This window comes from Lissotriton vulgaris, chromosome 12 (genome assembly GCF_964263255.1).
Source record: "Lissotriton vulgaris chromosome 12, aLisVul1.2, whole genome shotgun sequence".
Classification (NCBI taxonomy): Eukaryota; Metazoa; Chordata; class Amphibia; order Caudata; family Salamandridae; genus Lissotriton; species Lissotriton vulgaris.
In genome coordinates, this window is record NC_141700.1 from 411,027,600 (window position 1) to 411,051,038 (window position 23,439).

The following is a 23,439-nucleotide window of genomic DNA, read 5'->3' on the forward strand; positions in this document are numbered from 1 at the left end:
CAAGCTACTAGGTAAAGGTCACTTGTTTAGAATCATTATTGTTGTGTGGATGGGAGAAATGTATGTAATAGGGATATACATGACAGTACTAGCCGAAAGGTCATGACACCCACTCCTCATCAAAAGGTCAACAAGGTCAACAGGGTCATGATAAAGCTAGTGCTATAAAAAGGCGTAAAAATCATGTACAATAAAACTAACTAAAAGCACTTTAAAAACCTGAAAAAATGTCTATCCGTCATTTTTCCCTAAAAGGCTTCAAAAGGTCCTCTAAACTTGTATATGGTATTACTGCACTGAGCATCTTGAAAGCCATTATGCAGTAGTTAAAGCAGAGAAGGAAAAATAAAACAAAGTACATTTCAAATGTCAAAACCCCTATTCCATTATACATCCGTCACTATATAAAAAAATGTGTTTCCCCTATGTGACAATCTGTTGAATGTTGACATAGGGGCCCAAAAGGTGCGGTTGTCTGTACTTTATATGAACTTACTGCCAGCTCGTGACTACTACCATCACCTTTTCAACAATGGCTGCCAGTTTCACTGCTAACTTCTGGTTACTACGACCACCTCTTCAATTATGGCCGCCACTTTCACTTTTTCTTCAGGCCCGGATAGTACTCACAATGGGTCCGCTACAATCTCGATTAGCTGCAAGTCTATCCACTATATCAAGTCAACTTATATTATTGTCCCGTGCTCTACCATCTAGGTCCTGTTCACCAAGTTTTAACTATAGCTTCTGTCATAATAATCACTGCACGTGCCCCGGTCCTTTCAAGATTGCGACACCATCCAGCCATCACGGTCCGTGATGTTTGAAGATGGACGGTGCACCAGGAAAGGGAGTCAAAATCGTATATATAAGTTCATCAGTTTTCCTATTAGTAATAGGATTAAAAATGGCATCAGCCGACGTGTTTCGTTCCTTTGACCAAAGGAACTTCATCATTGCTGAAACAATCACACAAGACATAATATAAGTCATAACACACACAACTCCTGAACAAAATAACATAAATATAAATATATAAGTCGCTACAATCAGACAATTTGAAAAATGAGTACAAACATAGAGAATGAGGCATATTACCCAGTTATAATAACAATACCATCGCAGGACGACCCACACACAAAAAATGCACACAGTTATAATACATATATACACATATAAAAATTCAAGTAGAGAAACACAGATATATAAACCTGGTATAAAAATATTTATTAAAAACTGTTTAACCAGGGTGGGTTAAAACATTAATATTTAGAACCAATGGGTTAGAAGACGTACGGTGATCATTTATATAGATACCCAACATTTTCCATATGTTTTGGATGCCTGATCTAATACCCCAAATAAACATATGGAGATAAGAGATAAGAAGAAGAAATGGGGAGAGTAGAAATAGGGAAAATATAAAACAGAGAAATCCCGTGCACGAGTCACAGAACTATAAATCACATCTCACCTCCAAGTATCAAGTAGAGTATTCAACACTTTCAGTAAGTAACCGTAATAAGCCTTTAGCAACCCGGTAAGATACCCACAATAAGGGTCAACCAAATCTGATAAAGACTTGTAATCTAAAAAGATAATGCTGCATTAAACAAACTGGGAAAAGGAGAAAGGAAGAACTATAGAAACTACTGCCATATCCTATACATCAGTAAATCACTTCTCACATGTACTGCATTAAGCATGTAAGTCCATACATAAAGTTGCAAAGGTATCTATAAATAGCAATACTTTTATCCAGAGTAGTATCGAAATACGTAGCACAAAATAATCAATACCCTAATGGAGCCCAAAGTAGATGGCATCTCAAAACGAAAAACAGAGTAACTTAAAAATAATTGCAAAACTCAAGTGAGAGGTCTTCCCCATGATGAAGTAAAAACAAAGTACCCCCTCCATTTAATAAAAAAATCTTGTGTGCGGAAACAGAGAAACATGAAACAGGCGTAAAGCTCAAATGAAAGATCTTTCCCATGATAAAGAAAAACAAAGTCCTCCCTCAGTATAATGGGGAAATCTCATTGGCAAAAATCGGGCAGCGGTCATAGGCAAAAATCCCTGGAGTCATATAATATATAATATGACCCAACATAGCACTTGATAAGTGAAACGGGAGGTGTACACCCTTGTTAGAATACATGTAGTGGACACAGAACTTAATTAGAATTATATGTCCTCCTAAGAGACACACAGTGCGGCAGATAACGGTATCATATACTCGATACCAGGAAAATCAAGGAAAAAGAACGCCACCACTCCACAGGTGAACTCACCTAAATCTTCTGTTTTCCGGAATTACGGCAAGTATGCCCGATCCTAAGTTTAAACCGTGCGCCATGTTGGTTTAATTTTTATGTACCGCAGCGTAATACGAGTTGGCTTCATGACGTCAGTCCTTTGCTTACGATCACCTGATGCCTCTGGTGGTAGTTCCAGACTCGGTTGCCATATTTGAATATATAAAACATAATGTGAGCATCCCGAGAATAAAGCTATCGAATAAAAAATAAGACCAATCTTGCCAGAAAAAGGGGGAAAGCAAAATTTGTAAAAAAAATAATAAGGAAAAAATGGGGAAAGAAATATACGTAACCAGCAAGGTACATTCGCCCCGTGTGTCTATATCACAATTATAATAGAAAAGCCACAAGGCTGAATCGACCAGTTCTTAAGCTGAATTTAAACACAAAGCGACATAGTTTTAAAATCGATAGTCTAACAACATGTGAATCTTCCAGAAACAAGTAGAATAAAACATTATAAATGCAATAGTGTTCAGCATAAGACCACAATGCACCTGTTGTCAATGTAATACGACAACCAGTGCCGCACCCTGTAGCCATTGCTTATTAGATACGTCAGGGCAGAGGTGCCATGCTAAGCAAAATGTCTTGTGCACATATATCTGGATGCATCAGAAAGTATACTAATAAAGTTAGTTGACAAAAAATCCTCATATTGAGGGCAATGCACCAGCCGGTGCTCCCACTGTGTGTCCTTATGAGTAAAGACATCCCAATAGATGCCAAGTACTGCCAATGACAGTATGGCAGTACCCAATCTAAAGGACGTATTCTAGCAAGGCTAAGTCAGACAGCAGATATCCATAAATATAAATAATTGGAAACAAACAGGTCTCCCGCACACGTGTCATCCAATGTATCATCAACATTGGATGATGGAAAACCCTAAATAAATGTTTGTGGATAGGGATTGATGTTCTGAACCCTGGGTCAGCCGCTGTCAGGAGTGTTTTGTTTATCACGGTCCATGATGATCGTTCTAGTTTTCCAGGCCACCCGCACTTCAGCAGTCAGCATGGAGGCGGGCCCTTTCAGCTTTTTCCCCTCAATTTCCTCCCGTACTTATACCAGCAACCAACGCCCTCCCGATCACCTGCGACTAAGCAGTTGAGGGCAGGTTTGAATGCTGAATACTAAGAGGTCAATGTGAGTATTACTACTTTACCTGACTGAGCATTGCAAAAGTATTCCTTATGGCTCTTTTGCAGGGAGCGAGTCTGGCTCCATTCCTTACCAATACTCCCCATGTCACTCCTCCCCAATTTTTACTTTAGGTAACCTCCTGAGCCACTTCCCCCACCTTTGCGGCCTCCCAGGACAGTATTTGGGGTAGGAATTGTGTTGTACATCACTAACAGTGTGCCTGTGTTCATGCCCCCCTATTTTCTGAAAGGCTTTAGCAATGTTGTCACAGTATGAGCACATGTGAATATACGCTGCTATGTAATGACATGCATAGCGTGCCTCGAGTGTACATGGAATGTGTATGCGGGTTGGATATTGATCACTTAACCTGTGACATTGCTTGCCTTTCGTGGCTTTACCAGCATACTCTCATTAAGTTTTGTTTCACGTTTGTCTTTATTTCTTTAGGTTGGATTTACACGTAGAAGTGATCGATACCAATAGGGTGCAGATACGCCTAGAGCACAAACCTGAATCGGGGTAATACCACAGGGTGTATTGTGTGTTTCTCTCTCAAACCCCTGTGCTGCAATTTTCTATTCGAAACACTCTCCTGGTCGTGATGAAACACCATAGGATCTTCTAGGGACCAAGTAGGTGTGAAACATGTTGACCTGACTAGACCTGACTACTAATCTAAATCACTATTCACTCAATTTGCAAGAACCAACTGACCCTCCTCACTGATAGCAGGGTACATGAGTTCTTTCTTTGACTGTTTTTAACTATATCGTACTGACCCAAGAATAAACACTGCCTAGGGTACTGGTACGTTATTTTTAACCCACTCACCACTGTGGCGTTCCTCTAAAAAGATCTCCGCCAAAGATCCCTCTTGCGGGCCTGTGGGGGACTACAGCGCCACCCCCACGAGGAGCAAAACACCCAATGATGAAGCATGACACCCTAACAGGTGTGAGGGCAACACTCCAATTAGTAGGTATTCCCTGTTATCCAATCTTCACTCACAGAGGAAGATAGGCCTATTTTTCACCTATACTTCATACAGCCGAACAGGCTAGCTATTACTCATAGGAACAGTTACCCTCCAGTGATTAACATGGATTTATTAATATCTATACCCAGACAGTACCTTAGAGGTACCCCCGAACCCTACTTGCCTGTGGTGACAGGTTGGACAGGACCAGTAAGCCAGCACACTAGAGGACAACTTTCTGACTCCCTAGGAGTTGAGAGCCCCGCTCTCAGAGGTTTGAAACAATGCCTGGTCTGGAAGGAGGTGTTTCCAACTCCTCCAGCAAGAAGGCTAGTAAATCAGCATATCAAGGCCAGAGACTTCAAAGCCTCTGCCATCTTTTATATGCAAGCCTGGCTTCCCCCAGACCTGGAGGATGTCACCCCCTGCCTTGAGGCCTATTTGCCACCAGCACAGGGAGGAAATAAGATGCTCAAGAGTCATGTCGCACTGCCAGGCTGGACACACCTCTAGGGTGGGCAGCCTGAAGTGAACACGAAAGAAAGCATTCCACCATCTCTTGAGTGTGGTGTGTAGGAAGCTGGCTCTTTATATAGTGCACCAAAATGAGGTAGACTGTGTGGAGAGTCCAAATAATTCTTTTTGGTTTACAGAGGAAAAATAATACTAAATGCTTCCATTTGTGGTAGTGTAGGTGAGCAGTTAAGGATTATCAGAGGGAAGTGCTTAGCATTTGATTTACTCACAGAGGCAATAAACCAGACACACACTCAAAGAATAAATCCGATACCAATTTAGAAAAGTAACTCTAATTTTTATGTACATGTTGATTCCAAGAACTGCGTAAGTAAGTGATTTTTAAAATTTTGAATTTCACAAGTAGGTAAAATGTTCACTTATGTGCATCTTTGCGTGTAATGCTTTCCTATGTGAGAAAAATACATATACTGTATACAGGTTACTTGCAGGAGGTTTCTGGGGGTCCTCTTCAGAATTTAAGGTGGTAGGGGAGTAAGGTCCAAAGTACTATCAGCAGTTAGGGTTTACCTGCCCTTGTAAGTGTGGGTGCAGGGGTTCTGGTCGGGTTGGTAGCCACAAGTGCTACACTAAAGAAGGGGAGAGCTCCTAAACACAGTCCGCAGAACGAGCTTTGGGGATAACTCCGGTAGCTCCCAGTGGAGGGCTCGGTTCACAAGAGTCCTGAGACAAGGCAACACATTACAGTCTGTTCTCACAAACCCGGGCCAGGGTGCTCGAGTGGAGAGGGAATAGGTAGGCTAGGGCACCCCAGGGCTTGCTTTTGTTGATCGCCGGTTGAGGGCGCAACAGTCAGGATAGCTGGGTCACTTTGGAAGTGCTTCTCTGCAGTGTTGACTTCCATCGTTGGCTGCAGGGTTTCAATGTTGTTGTAGTCCAGATTGGACTCATACAGGCTTTGCTTACTGCAAGAGGGTCCGGAACCCCTGGTATTGGTGCTGGGTGGCTTTGCTTGGTCCTGGCGTCTTCTTACTTGGTGGGGAGACAGATCTGACCTTCTGGAACCCAGTGACCTCTACCTGGGTGATTGCTGCGTCAGTACGACCGGGGAACGGCATCATGGTAAACCTTACTCTGCTGTTATGGTGCCTACGTACTGCAGGGGAGTAGCTCCTCTACTCCAAGGGAGATTGCTGAGAGTTTACGAATGGTTGGCAGTCTACTGAGTTTCTTGGTAAAGACTCTGCTGCAGGACGAGTCAGTTTCTTCTCGATTGTTGAGACTGGTGCGGGTAGGCAGGGTTTGGCACCTAAAACTTCACAGTTCTCATTTTCGCGGCTCTTTGCCCTCTTCTTCTCTGGCCGTCGAATCTGAGTTCCCAGCATCAAGGGTGCCCCAGAAATACTCAGTTTTGGGGCATTAAGGAGAGTGACAGGTGGTAGCCAATGGGCTACTCACCTTTAGGGTGACTACACCCCTATATGACCAATCCTTGTGGGAAGTGGGCCTAACCCTTACCCAGTGATCCTAATGCCATCAAAAGCAAGATGGTGAATTCCAATTTTCTTGTTTACATCAGGTAGCCCACCTTAGGAATGGAACTAGCCTGATAGTGAACACACCTCCTGACTAGCTAATATTCCCGCCTGTCCCAGGGCCAAATGGATGGTATTCCCCTGTCTGGGGTAGGCCTGGGACGCAAAACAAAAGCAGCATAGACCTTTGAAGCCTCCTACCTTGATATGCTGATTATTTAGCCATCCTGTTTGAAGGAGGTGACATGTCTGGCTGGAGCAGTTATTGTTTCTGAACTCACAGAGCGGGGACTGTCACCTGCAGGGGGTCAGAGACCTACATGTGGCAGCAGGCAGGTCTACCCCAGTCAGATAGCACACTAGAGGTTGGTAGGTTTTCAGGGGGTATCTCTGTGTGCATGTATTAATAAATCCATCACTTGAGTCAGTGTGGGGTTGTTGCTTGTGAATGTCTAGAGTGAATGCAAAACGCCACCTCCTGCCAATCTTAAACCAGACGGTGAATACACAAACATGCAAAGGCACTCCGAATCTTGAAGCAGGAAATGCCCACTTTCTAAAAGTGGCATTTACAAACACACACATTAAAAACCACCTCTACTAAAAGGTATGTTATTAAATTCTGATTTCAGTGAGCCTAAACTCCATTTCTCTATCTTGTCCCAATGGAAAGGTAACCCTGTAGATGTTATAAGGCAGATCCCATGTTAACCTATGGGACAGACTGCCTTTCTATAATGGAAAACTAAGTGCACAGTATTCCACTATCTGAAAGAGACACGTTAGTGATAGATTCCCTACCTTAGAATATCCCCAGGCGTCGGACTGTATCTGGAAAGTTTTGTTTAGCAGTACCCCTGCATGTCAGTAGGTGGCGTCCTGCGGCTCCGCGTCCGTCGCTGGCGTATGCACCGAGATGACCAGAGACTACTTAGGTGCCACCCTTGCACGCTGGCGTCAATTCTTTCTTTTTCTACTCCAGTAAGCGCAGATCCGGTTAGAGCACGTACCCAGTCATTTTTTGTCTATCTTTTTGAGACTTTTGTCTCGTGTTGGTTTCTCTGGTGCTGCTAGGGATGCCTGGTTTTAAGTCTTGCGGGACCTGCCCGAAATATGTTGGTGGCGGACCCCCATGACGTCTGTCTCTACTGCGTGGAGCGCAACCATGACTCCCGGTCCTGTCTGGACTGTAGGGCTATGGCCCCGGAGGCCCTGAGGGAACTGGGCCGGAAGTTGTTTGAAGTTTGGCACTCGTCCCTGCGCCATTCGAGATCCAAGGGTCGTTCCCCTGACCGCTCGCAGAGTCGTCACCATGTTGCTCTTCCCCTTCGGATTCGTGTAAGAGGCGGTACAAAAAGAAGTCGAAGAAGCGTTTTCGCTCTCCGACGTCCCCCGTCGGTCCCCGGATGTGGACGAGGGGGACAGGGGTGCCGCTCCTGCGGAACCTAGGAGTCCCACGGCCTACCTGCCTTACCCAGGTCAGTTGGCGACACCCGCACAAATGCAAGAATTCCTTGCTGCTATGGACTGCCTGTTTAGGCCTCAAGCTCCCGTCAATGTGATTCCGAGAAGGACTCGGTGGATGACTTGGAGGAGGCCGGTGGCCTCTACATCTACATGGAGGAAGGTGCCTTGTATACGGTGGTGCTTCGTCGGGCTGCTGAGGTCCTTAACCTCCATCTCCCCACTGTGACCCTGAAGACTAATCTCCTCACTGAGGTGCTTCAGCCGTCGTCCACTTCTTCGGAGCCGCTGCTGTCCTTTATTGATGCCCTCACCAAAGTCTTGTTAGGCCCTATGGATAAGAATGTTGCCAGGCGTCATCGGGTGACCCTGCCTTTCTAACCATTCATCCTACACCCGAAAGTTTGGTCATTCAAGCTTCTACGTCCCAGAGTGCCTTTCCTACTGCTCCGCCGGATGAGGACACTAAGAGATTGCAGCAGTTTGGCAAGCAGTTGTTCTCTTCGGCCAGCTAAGGACTACCGTCGGTGAACACCGCTTGCCTTCTGGGCCGCTAGTCCCACGCGGTGTGGGATTCCGTGGCTGAGGTGTTGCCCCGGTGCCCGGAAGAGGTCCAGACTGTGCTGTCTCAGGCTGTGGCTGAGTAGAAGGACGCGGCTAGGTTCGCCATTCGTTGTGACTTGGACAGCGCGGACTCTCTTGGTAGGGCAATTTCCACGACCGTGGCGCTTCGGCGCCACGCCTGGCTGTGGTCCACTGGGTTCTCCATGGACGTTCAGAGCTCGCTCATGGACATGCCGTTTGACGGCACTTGCCTGTTTGGTGATAAGGCCGACACGGCACTGGAGCGTTTTAAGGCCTCTCGAGCTACGGCTAAGTCCTTGGGCCTTTCCACCACGTGCCCGGCCACGTCCTGGTTTCATTCCTTTCGTGGCCATGGCAGAGGCACCCCTGACCATTCGTTGGGCCAAAAGCCCGCGCAGAACCAGACTCAGCGGGCCCGTGAGCGAAGCGGCCGCCATCGTAGCTCCGGGAGCCGGCATGGGGTTCAGTCCACCTCCGCCCCCACGACGTCTACGTCGAAGCCTTCCTAGTCTGAGCTGCGGGTCGCATCCCACGCTAGTGGGTGGCAGGATTCACCATCACCTTCCCCATTGGCGTTCTGCCACTTCTGACAAGTGGGTGTTGCAGCTCATCCTGAGGGGCTACTCCCTCCCCTTCGAGTGTACCCCCCGGCCATGCCACCTCAGTTCCACCGCATGTCGGGGGATCACTTTGAGCTTCTCCAACAGGAAATCACGGTCCTCTTGGCCAAGTGGGCCATAGCTCGCTTTCCTGCGCCGGACGTCGGTTGTGGTTGTTATTCCCACTACTTTCTGGTCCCCAAGAAGGACTTGCGCCCCATCTTGGACCTCAGGAACGTCAATCGCTTCCTCTTGAAGGAGAAGTTCAAGATGTTAACTGTGGCTCAGGTCTTGTCTCCCCTCGACCCTGGAGACTGGATGTAGCATTGGACTTGCAAGACGCATATTTTCACATTCCGTCCTGCCGGCCCACCGGCGTTACCTGCTGTTCAAGGTAGACGGAGCATTTTCAGTTTGCCGTGCTCCCTTTCCGTGGTCGCAGCTCACCTGCTCAGGTCAGGGGTATCAGTCCTCCCCTACCTTGACGACTGGTTGTTGAAGGCGGGCTCGCCCCAGGCAGTAGTCACCCACCTTCAGACTACGGCCGACCTCCTGCACTTGCTGGGATTCACTATCAATGTGCCAAATTCGCATCTGAGTCCCCCTCAGAAGCTCCCCTTCATCAGAGAGGTTCTGGATTCGATGCAGTTTCAGGTTTATGTTCCCAAGCTGCGGGATATTCAGGCTATGATTCTGATCTTTCAGCCTCTATCCCGGGTTTCAGTCAGATGACCCTCCGGCTCCTTGGTCTGATGGCCTCCTGCATTCTACAAGTGCGACATGCCAGATGGCATATGCGAACTCTGCACTGGGACCTGAAGGTCCAGTGGCCACAGCATCAGGGCAACCTGTCCGATCATGTCCAGATCTCGGAGGGCACCGCATGACACTTGCAGTGGTGGCTGACGTATCGATATTGGGTCAGTGGCAGATCCTGCTCCCTTCCCCAACCGGAGCAGACAGTGGTGACGGATGCGTCCCTTTTGGGATGGCGCGGCCTCTTGGGAGAGGCGAAGATCAGAGGCCTCTGGTCTCCGGCGAAGTCCCGGCTCAATAGCAACCTTTTGGAGCTTCGGGCGATCCGACTTGCACTGAAAGCATTCCTTCCCTCTGTCCGGGGAAGTGTAGTGTAGGTGTTCACGGACAACACCACCGCCATGTGGTATTGCAACAAGCAAGGCGGGGTGGGGTCCTGGACCCTCTGTCAGGAGGCTCTGCGCCTCTGGACGTGGCTGGAACATGAGGGCATTACCCTGGTGGTTCAACACCTGACCGGTGCTCTGAACGCCAGAGTGGACCAACTCAGCCGCCGGTGCATGATGGATCACGAATGGCGTCTGATCTCTGACGTGGCGCAATGTCTCTTTCAGCAGTGGGGAGAGCCTTGGTTAGATCTATTCGCCACTGAAGAGAACGCGCAATGTCATCAGTTCTGTGCGTTGGAATTTCCAAGGCGGCACTCGCTGGGCGACGCTTTTCGTTGCCAGTGGAGCTGCTGTCTGTTGTACGCCTTTCCGCCTATACCACTTCTGCCCAGATTGCTGAAGAAGATTCGGCGCGACCGGGCCCAAGTCGAAGATTCTGGTATCCCGAGCTGCTCAGCATGGCGATTGATCCCCCGATCCGACTGCCTCTTCCGGAGGATCTTCTGTTGCAGCAGCATGGGACGGTCCTCCACCCAAACCTGTCCAGCCTCCTCCTCCTCCATGCGTGGAGATTGAGCAGCAACAGTTGACTGCCTTCGATCCTCCCCCTGAAGTATTTATTTATTTTATTTATTTATTTTGAAAGTTTTATAGAGCGCGAACAAGACCCTTGCGGGTATCAGAGCGCTTTACAGTAAATGTGTATAGGCATATCAAACAATAAAATTAAGCAGGACCATAAGAATAACATCAGAAAGCTTAATAAACAAAAGGACAAATCAAACCTTAAGGATAAACAGGACCAAAATGAATAGCAGCAAAGACAATCACAGATAAAAGGACAAATCAGATATGGTGCAGAACCGGACCGGTCGGTCCGAAGGGTGATGGTAATACATTGATGAGGAGAACGTCAAATAAATAGAACAGACTGTACATATAAAAAGCAAAGCAGTGAGGTACACAGCAAGGGCGAAACATGCAGATCATGGTAGTGGCAAAAATTGAGTAGGTTGATAGGTAGGATAAAAAGCAAAGCAGTGAGGTACACAGCAAGGGCGAAACATGCGGATCATGGTAGTGGCAAAAATTGATTAGGTTGATAAGTAGGATGAATGGAGTAGGGGTTCTCACAGTCATGTGGGGGGCAATCATTTTGTCCTTCCATTTGTCCTACATTTCCATTTTCTTTTGCTCTGCAGACCGTTATGAGGTTGTTCTCTTTCCTGCAATCTTCACAAGTCTGTCCTGTGGCTCGACATTGACCTTAGTGGGGAAACTTAAAATCTACATCAGAAGCATAATCTTGTTTTCACTAGTGCTTGCTTTTCACAGTCATGGCTGATTCATGTTGGGCTGTTCCTGTTTTCACTTCAGCAGTTTGTCGATCTGCTTGCTCTTCGGCTCTTGCAGCCATTTGCATTTTCTCCAGGCTGTGTTTCTCTCAACCTGCATCTTCTAAAAGAGTCAGAAAGGCAGCCACTAATAATTCTGAATCACATGGCTTCTTACTTGTTAAACATTGCAAGTTCTGTGATTTTACCGAGTGTCTCAAGTCTTTCAACAAACTCATACATCGTTTCACCAACCTGTTTTTCGTGTTTGGCTGAAGATGTATCTTTCACAGTCAATGTTTGGCATTGATTTAAACTTGGCTTCCAACACCTCTTTTGCCTTTTTGGTATATTTTGCTTCAGTTGGCAAGATTTTTTTTTATCACTTCTTTCACTCCCTCACCAGCAAGATTCTTTAAGTAGTTAATGATCTTCTTCTAGCGCATCTATGTTTTGATCCATGCAGCCCACTAGGCACCAACGTTCCAGTTCTTCACTGCGTTTAATGGCGGTGGTAAGAACACAGCTGCATTGCATTTTGCACTGTGATGTCATTCTGGCAGCCAGGCATCCCTCCACTAAAACGGTATACGCCTGCAGGTAGATCAAGTTTGTGGTATGGTGCGCAGCTAAAGCTGTGGATCCCGTTTCTGCCCCTCTTTCTGATGTCCTTCCGTTCCTCCTTTCCTTGGCCCAGCAGGGCTCTGCTCTGGGCACTGTCAAAGGTTATCTTTCTGCCATCTCCGTTTTCTAAGGCTCCCTGATCAACCTTCTCTTTTTAAGTCCCCGGTTGTTAACCGTTTTCTGAAAGGCATAATGCACACGTTTCCTCCCGTGCCGTTCATAATGCCTCAATGGGATTTGAATCTTGTTCTGACATATCTGATGTGCGCTCTCTTTGAGCCCCTTCATAACTGTCCTTTACGTCTTCTCACTCTCAAGACGGCTTTCCTGGTAGCTATCACCTCTGCCAGAAGAGTGAGTGAGCTCCAGGCTCTTTCTTCTAAACCTCCTTTCCTTTCTGTTCATCCGGACAAGGTGGTTTTAAGGACCCTTCCTTCTTTCTTGCCAAAGGTTGTTACGCCCTTTCACATCAGCACACACAACAGTTCCGGGTGGATGACCAGCTCTTTGATGGCTACGTGGGCGTCAAAAAAGGTAGGGCCGTGCACAAACGGACCAACTCTTGGTGGGTCATTCTCGGCATCAAGACCTGTTGCTCATTGGCTAAGAAAGGAGCCTCCTGTGGGGCTGCGTGCCCATTCCACCAGGGCAACGGCAGCCACTACTACTTTAGGATGCAGCGTTCCCTTGCAGGACATTTGTCAGGCAGCTACGTGGGCCTCGCTGCACATGTTTACTACGCATTACTGCCTTGACAGTCAAGTCCGGCAGACGGCTTCTTTGGCCGTTCTGTTCTCCGTCTCTTTCTGGTGTAATCTTGTTTGTAGACCCACCACTGGGGTTGGTATTGTTGGGGGTCTCTATTCTAAGGTAAGGAATCTATCACTAATGTATCTCTTTCAGATGCACAAGTTACTACTTGTGTAATGATATATCTGTATGAGACTTTAGTTAGTGATAGATTCCTTATCACCTCACCCATCCTCCCTGTTCTGCGAACTGATTGCAAGGGTCAAGGACATTCCTTTCAGGGCCCTAGATTCAATGCACCAGTGGTCAGTATCTTACATGGCTCTGCGTTCCTCACGCGGAAAGTTGTGTACAGAACTGACGCCAGCATGCATGTGTGACGCCTAAGTAGTCTCTGTGCCGTCATCTCAGCGCATATTACGCCAGCGACGGACGCGGAGCCGCAGGATGCCACCTACTGACGCGCAGTGTTTCTGGATATTGATATAAAACGCACAGACTATCAAGCTATTTGAAGGCCGTTACTTTACTGGGTAAGGTTATGGACTACTCCGGAGTTGGTTAACTACAGAAGTTGTCTAATAGAAATCATGCAGATTGATGAGTATAAGAATATAGCATGGATAAAACATATTTCACTTTGGTGTATTAGGCTAGGGCTTTCCATTTTTGAGAAGAGCCCCAGAGCATGACATCTATCTGCAAAAAGTTTTTAAAGTCCACCTTTTAGTCATACATTAACAGCGAAAAATTACATAGCTCAACAACTGGTACCTTAACTCAGAAGTTTTTGATTGTAAAGGATAGTGCTTCCTTTGAACCCTTTATGAATGAGATAGGACCACCATTAGCAAAATCCCTTTATCTGCAATTTAGATACGGGTCCTTCAGACGAATGCAAATACATGTAGGTGGGGGGCATTAAAGAGACTGACCTCTGCACCCTTTGTTCGCAAAAGGCGAAAGAGGATGATGTTCATCTACTCTTCTTTTGCCCGGTCTATAAGTCCCCCAGGACTCGATGGATAAGATCCTTATGTAAAAATATGGGCGTTAGAACATACAAAGAAGCTGAACGAATAATTAAGTCCAACACTTCACAACTGGTAGTGTTCTGTACAAGTAGGTTCCTATTTAATGTTTATCTGATTAGGAAGAAGCTTGGTCTTAAGCTATAGTGTATCTAACCAGGCTCTAGTTTCCTCCACTTTGCTTAATTTTGTATATTGTATTTTTTTTTTAATATATTGTATTTTTTAAGTAATATATTTAAATGTTTTATAGCCTGGCTTTTAAAAAAAAACTATTATTTTAGCTTGTTTATGCAATGAGATTGCTGGTTTTAGGACGGTAATTGTAAATAATGGTAAATCTGTAAATATGGAAAATTGTAAATTTCTCTCCTTCCACCTTATCGTTCCCTGTCTATGTAGATATTATGTGTAAAAGGTACTGAGGATATCTCCTTGTAAAATGTTTTATTTCTTTTGTCTTGCTTTTATGGCTAAGTAAAGCCGAAATAAAGTTGAAACAAACAAACATATGTTGCTTTGGAAAAATGTGTTTTTATATTTTGACATTATTTAGATTTTCATTATTGTATGCTCATAATGTTTCATCTGCTATTGAAAATAAAAAAAATCTTTTCTGAACACCTTCCTCCTTTTTCATCTGATCTTCTCTGTTTTCAGGCTCACCAGCAACCCTCCTGGACAGATACAGTTCCCCCGTCGCTAGTTCCACGAGAAGAAGGCTGTTTGTAGACAGTGACACGTCCCCTGAAACTGGAACCCCAACTCAAATATCCCAAGCACCTGTTGTGAATACTGTGCCAGTGCAGAGCATGGTGGCAGAGGCAATGTCTGTCACTCCTGGACAGACTTTGCTTACCATGGCAACAGCAACTGTAACAGCTAACAATGGACAAACAGTTACCATACCAGTGCAAGGTAAAGGACCTTACGATTTAGTCAAAGGTGCAGGAGCTCTGCATACCTGACAAGCACCCTTACAAATACTTATTCAGACTTGATTTTTGTATGTCTGGTGGTATAAAAGCTGTTTTCTGCACATTTTCTCCATGATGGCATTCTGTCAATTGGCTGTGTTCTTTTTAGCATTCATGCGCTATAATTATAATGGGATTTTTGTTAAACCTTTATTTCTCTTCTATTTTGGGAACTTTATCGGACTCAGCCCATGTAACCTGAAACATTGTATTAAATACATTCCCAGATTTAGGTTCTGGCCGTCCATGGCTCTTATTAAATGTAGTTGATGATTATGCTACAGACATAAAGCCTAATGTTGAATGGACTCTTTCATAAATCACTCGCATTGTCAATTTAAGCATTTCTGCTTGGTGCCTCCTCTTGAGACATAAATCAAAACCTGAAACATGTATTGCAGATTTTAAATTATTTTCATTATCAATTCCATCCACACGACACCAGGTAGGTGACAAAACAGATTCAATATAGTTACTAAACAAATGAATTGTCAATGTGGCATATGTGGATTTACAGAGCATTTCAAATTAGATATAAAAGGACTGCAGGCAGAGATTAAATGTGCATCTCTGTCAAAGAGAAACAGTCCCTAAACTGGAATCCTTTCTCTATGGTAGGTTTAAACGTACATTTAACTCCTCACTCCCTACGATTCTCCATTCTTCTTTTAATTGACAACTACTCAACTGATCAAGTGGCACTCAAAATGGCTGAGCCTATAAATACCTTGGCATTCTGAACAGTCCGGCACACCCCACATCATGTGCACAGTTCTTGCCTCTGGATCTATCAGCCAGTACTGCACAAGCAGAACACATGTTGCATGAACCAGTCTCGTCCTTATAGATCAAAATACTTGACATGAATATTATTTATGCACAATATTATAGATCTGTATCAGCCACTCATTCAAATGTATCTGACTTTTTAGAAGTCAAAGAGCTATGTTCCTTCACTTTTCCTGAGGTTGCCTTTGTACAAGTGGTTGCCTTTGTGCATAGAAGCTCATAATTTTAGAGTATTACCCAGCCCTCTCAGTTTTATCCTGAGAGACATCACAGGCTCACAATGACATGCGTTGTGTCCGTGAAGTTAAATCATTAGCTCAGTGCGGATTTGTTGGTTGAAAGGTGGATCTTTAGGGCGCAGGTAAATCATGTGAATTGCATTTTAGAGGAATGAGGGAAAGGATGCGATCCCCTTGCACTGACAGGAAGAGCATAGGCAGAACTGTACAAGTGGCTGTATGATTGAATTGCACATGTTGTTCATCTATAATAAGATATTTTGTCTGCTTATTGCTTGGGGGAAGAGAGCAAAGAAATACCGATCACAGAAAGGATACAGACAATAACAGTAATTTAGGGATGTCAGATAAAAAGAGTTCCATGCAGTTGATGGGGTATGGATTCTGATAAGTATTGATTTTTAACAGAGAGTTACTCGCATCATTTCTAATTTGGCTATACATTCTTTAGAACACTTATGTAGTGTACAGTTGTCTAGTATTTCACCACACCAGTAATGACAGTAAATTCATGCTCAATCTATATTCTGAATTTCTATAAAGATTAGTTCAGGAAAAAAACTGTAGAGTTACGATCAATCTCATTTAGAGTTAATGTAGAGGAGTATTTTATCTGTTAGATGCAGAAGTCTGTGAATATACAGCATGATCAGAGATATATTTTCTTCATGAGTTTGAGGAAGATCCAGTAATGAATGTTGTTAGTGATGGGACTGAATGGCTTTTCACTTCTCAGAGGGTTGACTCATAGTGTTCCCAATACTGCAGTTTGTGCCTCACTGGCTGGTGGCATAGTAATTTGAAGAGAGCATTTGAACAGAATATCATGTCACAGTAAGTGTACAGTCAAGTCTAAAACCTCGATGCAAGTCCTTAGGGCGTGGCCTGGACCAAGATAGCGTAGCACAGTAAAAAAAAAAGGCCTCACCACAGCTACCTTGTTTCACCATAATCCTGCTATAACAGCCTGCTCAGAAAGTGACAGAGGGGGCCTGATGCCCAGAGGTAAGAGAGAGGAGCAGAATCCTGACAGTGTCCCAAAAACAAAGTGCGTAATGGTGAAAGATTGAGTTGAGGCCCTGCCTCAGGGGCTCTCAATAGGTCAGAACCCGATCAAACCTGCTGATTCTTTAGAAATTCGAAGCTCTCTGTAAGATTGATGGGAGACGTGCTGTACCTGAGGGAGGCTGGACATGTGTGGGGGAACAGAGGTGCATGGCTCACTAACTGCGGGGAGCTGTGACAGGAGCCACAGGAGGAGTTGTGGTCTTCTGAGTTGAGGAGCCTTTGGCAAAAGGTCAGTCATGGCTTCCTTTTAAGGAAGAGTGTTAAAGTGGGGAGTACAAGGAGTGGGTAGTGTTGTAGCTGGGGCCATGCTGTAACAGCACCACCAATCCCACTGGCAGCAGAACACATGGAACAGAAACCCTCCGAATCCTGCCGATTAACCCAGAGAAGGAAGACACTGGCAGTTGGAGCGGGACCTCCTTCCTGGATGGCGATATGAGGAGCAGAGTGGGTGCTCACCGATGAGTGCAAGGGTGCCCGTCAATAACAACATGGCCTGGGAGGTAGGGATTTATGGCCTGGGACTCTGACCTTGCAGCAGCATAGAGGAGAGTGAAGAAAAAGAGAATTGACTGAAGAGCAGGTAGCAGAAGGTGTTTTCAGTAGTGACTTTCATCCCCTCCCTTTGCTTAAAGACAAGAGGCAAACAGGGAGACCTCTAGCCTATCTTAATCCCCCCCCCCTGTTTGAGGAATTGCTATTTTAACATTGAGATCCCTCTGAATGCCTGTGGGAGTGGGCTGAGACTATTAAGGACAAATGCTGAGATCTGGAATCCCAGCAATTGGGGAATCCTAGGAACACTTCTAGAATGGTGCTGCAGGGATTCTTTCTCCCCACTGTAGAGACCCTTCAACCACTCCTGCTTGGCATAAGGCTGGTATGCATCAGTTATGTGGCCGGTGCTGGAACCACCAAATTGGTTTGCAAGCCACTTCCTGCGACCTCAGTGAAGTAACAAGCGCAAGGTACCCTTATTAGGGAGCCGCTCTCCTCTGCCAGTTAGAGAGGTGACTCCTGGCAGAATAAGGAGTAAGCGACTGGGATGCCTGACAAATCAAAGGCGATCCATATGCCAGGCTGAAGTGCAGAGTACAGAATCCGAACGGATGAGCCTCCTGGGCAAGCTACATAAGATGCTCTCAGCTATAAAATTTACAAGGTGCGGGAAGCTGGCTCTATATATGGTATTACCACTAGGTGGTAATACCGTGCAAAGAGCGCGGGGGTTCCCCAAAAGTGTACAGAGCTCAATGTAAAACCCAAACGTCTCTATTAGTGGTAGCGTGGGCGAGCAGCCTTAGGCCTAACACAAAGGAGTGTAAGACATTTATTGCACAGCAGTGATCAATAATGGGCACATGACTCAAGAAGGAGTTCAGACCTATTTTAGAAAATTATGCGTTATACTTTATTTTAAGATCAAGATCTACGCAATATGATACATATGTGTTTAAATAAATATTCTTTTCACTTTGAAAAATGGGCACTTAGAAACTTTTCAGCACATTTCAGTGTTATCCTATGGTGAAAACAAAATAGCGGCTTAACAGGTAAGTTTACAGGTAAGCTTACAGTTCCAGTCTTCAGTACCAAAAGTCAGCAAGAGGTAAAGGGTCAGGTGAGTACCAAAGCTGTGCCACCAGCTGCACAGGGGAGGCCGGGTGCGACGGCAAAATCGGAGTTGTGCCCAAAGCTTTTCAATGGAGACTGGGGGTGCCTGGAGCCACACTGCTTGCAGGTAAGTAGATCGGTTGCAGAGGACAAGCTTTGCGGGGTTAGGACAGCACAGGGCTACAAAGCAACACCAAGCATACACCACCAGTGGCACAGGGGCAGCCGGGTGTTGGGTGCGAAATCATCCACGGGTGCCAAATCCAATTTTGTTTTTGCAAACAGGCTGCTGGCATTGCAACAGAGGTTGCAGGAGGGATGCCAATGACAACCAAGGTAAGTAGAGAATTATAAGGTCATGGGGGCACCATCGTTTCAGCTTGCCAAATCCCAGGCGTTTCAGGTGCAGGGGTGCCTTTGAACATCAGAGTCTTCTTACCAGAGCCAGTTGGGTGGAACTTCGGGATTCACACGGCAGGCGAGTCCGTGGAGATTAGGAAAGGTCAGCCAATGCTGGACACAAGGTCAGGATATCGGAGGAGACTTCACTGCACAAGTAAACTACTAAGACTGACCATGGGCCTCGGGTGCAGAGTTGGGAGGAGACACGGATCCGCTTGCATCCGGAGTCCTTGGAGTTTGTTTCTTCTTGGACAGGTCTGCTGTCGCCAGCAGATTGCAGTCTTTTTCGTAGGAAGCAGTCTTCTGATGTTTTTCAGAGGTCGCTGGCTGCAGTACAGGTTATAGGTTTGCCAAGAAAGTCTTCGTCTTCAGTCTTCTCTGCTCGGTTGTCTTATTGCTTCTTAGGTTATCGCAGATCTAGTTTCTAGGTCTCGGGGGCCACCTAAATACTACATTTTGTAGAGGTCTTAGGGGAGTAGTAGGTAGTGGGCACCTTACCTGGGGTGACTACACCCCCTATTATGCCGTCCTCTTATGTGAGGGCACATAGACCTAGTGCTGATTGGAGGGGCCTCCGCATCTTCACGATGGCGGGGACTGAAAGTTGTGCCTCGCCTCACCTGTCCCACCTTAGGGGTGGAGTTGACGGAGATGGGCACACCCTCCTATTCTTATGAAGTTCCCCCAGGTTTTCCCATCTAAAGTGGGGGGTGTAAACCAGGGATTGGCATGTGCTACTAGCACTATAGCAATTGATCTCAGCATATTAAGAGACAATCACAAGAAATGTTCTGAGAGAGTTGGTACGACTGAGGGGTTCATCACTGAGCTGTGACCAACAATGTCAGCTTATGAGAAATAGCTACAGGAGTTAACAGACAGTGTCATTTATATCTTGAATTTAGAGAGGAAAATGCTGAGGGTAGAGGCAAAAGGAACAACATTCAAGTAGTGGGCCTGCCTGAAAAATCAGAAGGCACAGATTTAGTGAACTTTCGGGAAGACGGCCTCAAATGAAAGAGTATCAGAGGGGCGTTCTCATCTTTTGTACCTTAAAGGGCCCATTGGGTTCCTGCGAGGCCCTCCACCCCTCGTATGCTCTCCAAAGATCTGTTGTAGCTCCCTCTATTAAATTTCAGAGATCACAACTTGATATTACAAAATGCAAGGGAAAAGGGCAGTATAATTAAGGACAGTAGCAAAGTCATGATCTTTCCTGATTATATGGCAGCAGTTCAACAACAAAATGTTTCATTTATGGTGGTGAAACGAAGACTTGGGAACTTCATTTTGAAATATGCACTGCACTACCCTGCCAAGCTTAAACATATGGATCACAAGTCACACTTCTTTACAGATCACCAAGCAGGATGGGACTGGCAGTAAGCCAGGTGTGTAGAAATTGGCATCTAGCCAACTGTATGTTCAAGACAAACTGAAAAAAAGGAAGACTGTGGAAAATCTGAAAGCCAACAAAACTGCAAAAACAGCGGGATGGGGAAGGAGCAGTAGCAGCAGCATTGGACATGAGAGAGTTTTGAAAAAGGCGATGCAGTGAACGAGGCCGGAGATGAATCGGATCATACTCAATTTTCAGGAAATTAATTCTCAATGCTAATGGTAGCTCCTTGAATGATGGATGATGTGATAAGACATTGGCTTTCAGACCGTGAGCTGCTAAAGGGCATTGTTTTCAGTGAGACCATGAGAATGGCTTGTTTAAGAAGTTGGAAGAGTACAAGGTGATTAAGGCTGGCTGGCCGGGATGGCCAGAGAGACAATAATGGAAACGGGCACCCCTCTATTACACCATTATTGGTACACCATATATGAAGCAATCCGAAAGGTTGTAGCTGAGTTTTAGTTATTTGCAGTTTTTTGTTATGGCTAGTGAGATGTATCTCTTAGTCCAGGTGAAAGTGATTTTGAGGAGTTACACATTCAGGTACCTACAACTGAAATTTGAAATCAGAAGGCATGGGAGAAGGGCTGCAAGTGGAGAGGGGAACACAGATCTGGGATCCACCCATCAACCAAGTACTTGATATGCACATTGGGTCCCATACAAGGTGTTCTTACTTGACAGAATGCAAAGGTCAATTAGAACATTTAGATTTCTGACTTGGAATGTCAGAGCCTTGAACCATCCAGCCAAGAGGTGTAAAGTTCAATCCTACATTAAAAGAAAAGGTATACATGTAACCCTCCTACTGGAAACGCACCTCACTCACTTAGAGGATATGGCCCTCCGTAAAAGAAGGAAGAGGCAGCTCTATCTTTCACCTGCTTAGCATATAAAGGTGTTTTAATATGGATTAGGTAGTTAGTACTGTTCCAGGTTCTTAAGAAGATCATAGATAAAGAGGGGAGATTAGTGTTGATAAGTGGCAGACTAGATTCTTGGGACTTAGAAGTGGTCAATATATCAATGCTCCAAATAAAGATCAGGTAACATGTTTGGCAAATGTGTACAATTAGCTTAGTATGGTAGGGGGTGATTTCAACTGTGTACCTGACTTATGTAGGAACGTGGCTCAGTATATACTGGACCCAAGTAAGGTACAGTGTGCACAGTCCACAGTGGTTTGGCAGAGGCTAACGTTAGATATAACCTTACTCTCTAAACTGGTAGCTTGGTCGAGCAGTAAGGCAGTATCAGAGGACAGTGTAAATCATTTGTTGTACACACTCATTCAGCAAATGGTCTCACACACTCAAGAACTGAACTCTAGGCCAATTGTTTTATAACAAAATATATTGTTGTTTTATTTTAGAACCAACAAGGTATCAAAACATACTTTCTCAGAATGAATTACTTTAAATACTTTTCTAATAGGCAATATACTTTTTGATTACAATAGTTACAGTTGTTGCCATAGGCAACACAATTTCAAACACAATGCAACATTGAGCTCAATGGGAATTTCTAGATAAATGCAATTAGTTACTTTATGGATTACTTTTCTAACCACAGGACTGGATCGTAGATTCAGTTCTGGGACATCTCCTGTAAACAATTAAAAGAATGCGTTTGTCATACAGGCGATTTTTAAGGAATATTTGTTGTTTTTGAAAATCGACACTTAGAAACTTTTCTGGTGAAAACCATACAATGGATTCCTATGGAAGGAAATTCAAGATACTGGTAAGTACGGTTAAAATTACTTTTCATGGTCAGTGCTGGGCTAACCGATGCAGCACTGGGTTCTCTTCTGATAACAGGTGAATAAATTGTAATTCGTTGTTCGGCTGATTTTAGATGAATATTTTAAAGTTTTAAAATTCCACACTCAAAAGATTTTTCAAGTGAAACAAATCCATGTTACCCTATGGAAGAAAATTGAGTTATCTGCTTTTGGGTTAGTACTCGACTGGCAGAGTTATGGTTCTGGGCATAGACTCTGGGGTCTCCCAGGGTCAGGTAGGTACAGTTGGTACACCCTCAGGGGCAGCCTAGTGCCGAGGTAGTTAGGACCAATGTTATCCAATAAGAGGCAGGGGGCCTTCGGTTGGTGGCTGCTGGCAAGCAGGCCACACGGCTGTGTGAGCTGGGCTCCTGGTCGCTTGCTCAGGGCAAATGGGAAAGTAGGTTAGGACCAAAGGTTGCACTGCCAGGGGCACTCAGGCGGCTGGGTGCTTGGTGCTTTTGAGCCGTCAGGCGCTCAATGTTATTCATTGGAGATCTTGGAAAGTGAACAAAGGCTGCAGGCTCGGGGACGGAGATTCTTCAGGAGCGACCAACACTTTGAGAGGTAAGTTGGGATTTTGGAGGATAGGTAGGCACCCAGGAGTTGTGAACAGGGGGCCGTGGGGCGCCAGGTGCAGGGGTGTCATTTGACATCAGGAGATCTTACCTTCTGCTGGTCGCGGTTGGAGGGTTCCCTTGCTGTGAGGCTGCAGGCATCATCTTGGTCGTCGAGGAGGGTCCTTGGGCACTGGATTCGAGGTCAGAATCGCCGGGTGGACATCCTCAGGGTCTTTGTCCACCCAGGCACAGGCCGGGCTCGGCGGGTGCAGAGGGTGCTGGATTCGCGGTTCCTGGCTGGCACCAGGGGTATTGCTGTTTGAGCAGAACCACTGTTCATGGGAGTCCCAGTCTTTAAGAGGTTCTAGGCAGGCAGGTCGTCCTCCAGGGTTTTCGAAGTTGATGTCTGCAGGAGTTGCCGAGATTTAGCAGGAGCAGGTTCAAGGATCATCAGGCCTGTAGGGCTGGGGCCAAGTCAGTTGATGTCATCCTCTTGTTAGCAGCTGCACGGCGGATCTTCTTCTTCTTGATCTTCTTTCTTGTTTTCGAATAGGGATCTGCTGAAGGAAGGTTCAGGGTGCCCCTAAATACTGAATTTAGAGGCGTTACAGGTAT

The 23,439-nt window shown here is 45.6% G+C and overlaps 1 protein-coding gene across 1 annotated transcript in view; it reads left to right on the top strand.

Annotated features, from left to right (window-relative positions):
- Positions 1–23,439, top strand: part of RBL2 (RB transcriptional corepressor like 2) — a 1,013,578-nt gene that overhangs the window by 692,712 nt on the left and 297,427 nt on the right. Inside the window, exon 15 of the mRNA XM_086945179.1 lies at positions 14,651–14,908. Within this exon, the coding sequence (XP_086801305.1) occupies positions 14,651–14,908 (258 nt within the window). The remainder of the gene's footprint in view (positions 1–14,650; positions 14,909–23,439) is intronic.